Source organism: Cryptotermes secundus, unplaced genomic scaffold, assembly GCF_002891405.2.
Source record: "Cryptotermes secundus unplaced genomic scaffold, Csec_1.0 C38706777, whole genome shotgun sequence".
Lineage (NCBI taxonomy): Eukaryota > Metazoa > Arthropoda > Insecta > Blattodea > Kalotermitidae > Cryptotermes > Cryptotermes secundus.
In genome coordinates this window covers 1-1,940 of record NW_019771980.1, presented here as the reverse complement: position 1 = coordinate 1,940, position 1,940 = coordinate 1, and the positions used below count along the sequence as shown (strand labels likewise).

Sequence of the window (1,940 nt, the reverse complement as noted above, 5' to 3'; positions counted from 1 at the left end):
TGTTTACTTTTAAATCCATACATTTAAAATTGTTTTCCATTTTACAATTCCTACTAGACATTCAGTTCTACATATTTTTTAAAATAAGATGAATAATCATATTCACCTTATTAAATTTGATTCCCACACAGAGAAGTAACCAAGCATTTTATTTTGTATGGGTGAGAAAGATGTTAGAATTGTAGTCTGAAAAAGTTACAGTGTTTTATTCAAGGTGCAGGACTGTTTGAGGGCCAAATCTCAGAAAGAGCATAGACAATCAGTGCAAGGATCATTTAATGCCCATCGCTCTAATATAATCTGATCAAATAATCTGCAGTCTGAATGTTTACCAGAAAAAAGAACAATGAAAAGCCCATTTTAAATTATTTATGATTAGAAAAATATTATTTCTGAAATAAGTATTTTAATCAATTGGTATTATATTTGGAAACAAATGTGTGGTATGAATGACAACCACTGAATGTTATGGTAAATCTGAAAGGGAGTTAACTCTTCTGTTTGCCCCTATAAAGCATTCGGCTTCCAGTATGAATAACTGTAACATAACTGAGACACATGGAAGCATCTTTCATCACAGTAGATTTTAATCTTTTCAGGAATGAGTGATGTGGATGAGGACGATTTGGACGATGACAGTCTAATGATGGATGATCGAACAGACCCAAACCGAATAGGTACACGGAGAGAGTCATTGCCCTCTCAGGTACTTGGTAAATAATGAAGCACATAAAGGAACAAGGCTTTCTGGAAAGGATTTATGGTGCCTACATCCATTAGTGTGATATGAAATGATTACATGAAATGAGTGATACAGATTTGAGTAGCTTGCATATACTTTGCTGCGTGTGGTCTCTGGTACCATATGGTATGGGCAGTTTGTAACAAAATGTATCCTATATTATTTTTGAAACAGAAATCCCAGAAATTGAAATATGTTTGCTAACTGGCATTCAGCTTTGTGTAAATCACTGCAAAATGGAGACTAATATCCATGATACATATACTGACTCTGCATAACACATACTTGCTATATTTTGTAAAAATGAATACTTTAACATTGGAAAATCTGTCCATTGTGTTGAGGAGTAATATATATAACAGACCAATGCTTTGTAGGAACTAAATTTGTACAGATATAATTTTACTGTATTTATATGCATCCTGTGGCCAGATGATCAGTAAATCATATTCTTAAAATATGTACCTAACCTAACTTGGATTTCTTGTAGTAATTTCAAATTATATTAGAACAGGTTAGAATGTGCAGAGCAGTATAAAAATACAATATGGTGCTTCAAACCTGGAACTACTATGTTGTAATGATATACTAAGCAGAATTATATGAAACTTTGAATTAAAATTGTATCCAACAAAATCATAATACACATCAGAGAACAAACAAGGGTTACAGACTAGTGAGCATAATTTCATGTCATTATTTAGCCATTCATTCTCTCAATTGATTTTCATGAAGAGATATTCTTAAACTGAGTAGAATGTTTGTTTCTCTGTACAGCATGTGTAATTTTGTGGGTTTGTATTCATACAAGAAAAATTACAATTTATGTTGGACACCTTAGTGATTTGCTCCTCTGAATAACATTTCAGTGAATTTACTTTTTCTTTTCTTTACAACTTGCAGGCTCAGTCACTTTACATGCTTGAAAAGTCATCAAAGAAGAAACTGATAATTCGAGATGGTAAAATTGTAGGACGCATGAAGGCCCAGAGGAAGGATAAAGGGGTAAACAGAGTTCAGATTTCCTTTAACAGTATGAAGTGTGATCAGAAAGGCTCCTCAATGTATATACACTTATGGTACTGTTCATACAAGTGTTGAGTGCACCTCTCAAATTCAGTTTTTTAATCACCAAGACCTCCATTATTGCATTGTGTTAAAATATTTCCCCATTAACCGACCTTTTTGCCTTTTTTTT

The 1,940-nt window shown here is 32.8% G+C and overlaps 1 protein-coding gene across 1 annotated transcript; it reads left to right on the top strand.

The window, feature by feature from the left end:
* Positions 1 to 6: 6 nt before the first annotated feature.
* LOC111875175 (HMG box-containing protein 4-like) lies at positions 7 to 1,747 on the top strand (the record flags this gene model as incomplete). Its single annotated transcript, XM_023871239.2, is given in 2 exon segments — positions 7 to 706; positions 1,646 to 1,747. Coding segments are annotated over 2 exon segments (207 nt in total), but the record flags the coding sequence as incomplete, so codon positions are not given.
* Positions 1,748 to 1,940: the final 193 nt, after the last annotated feature.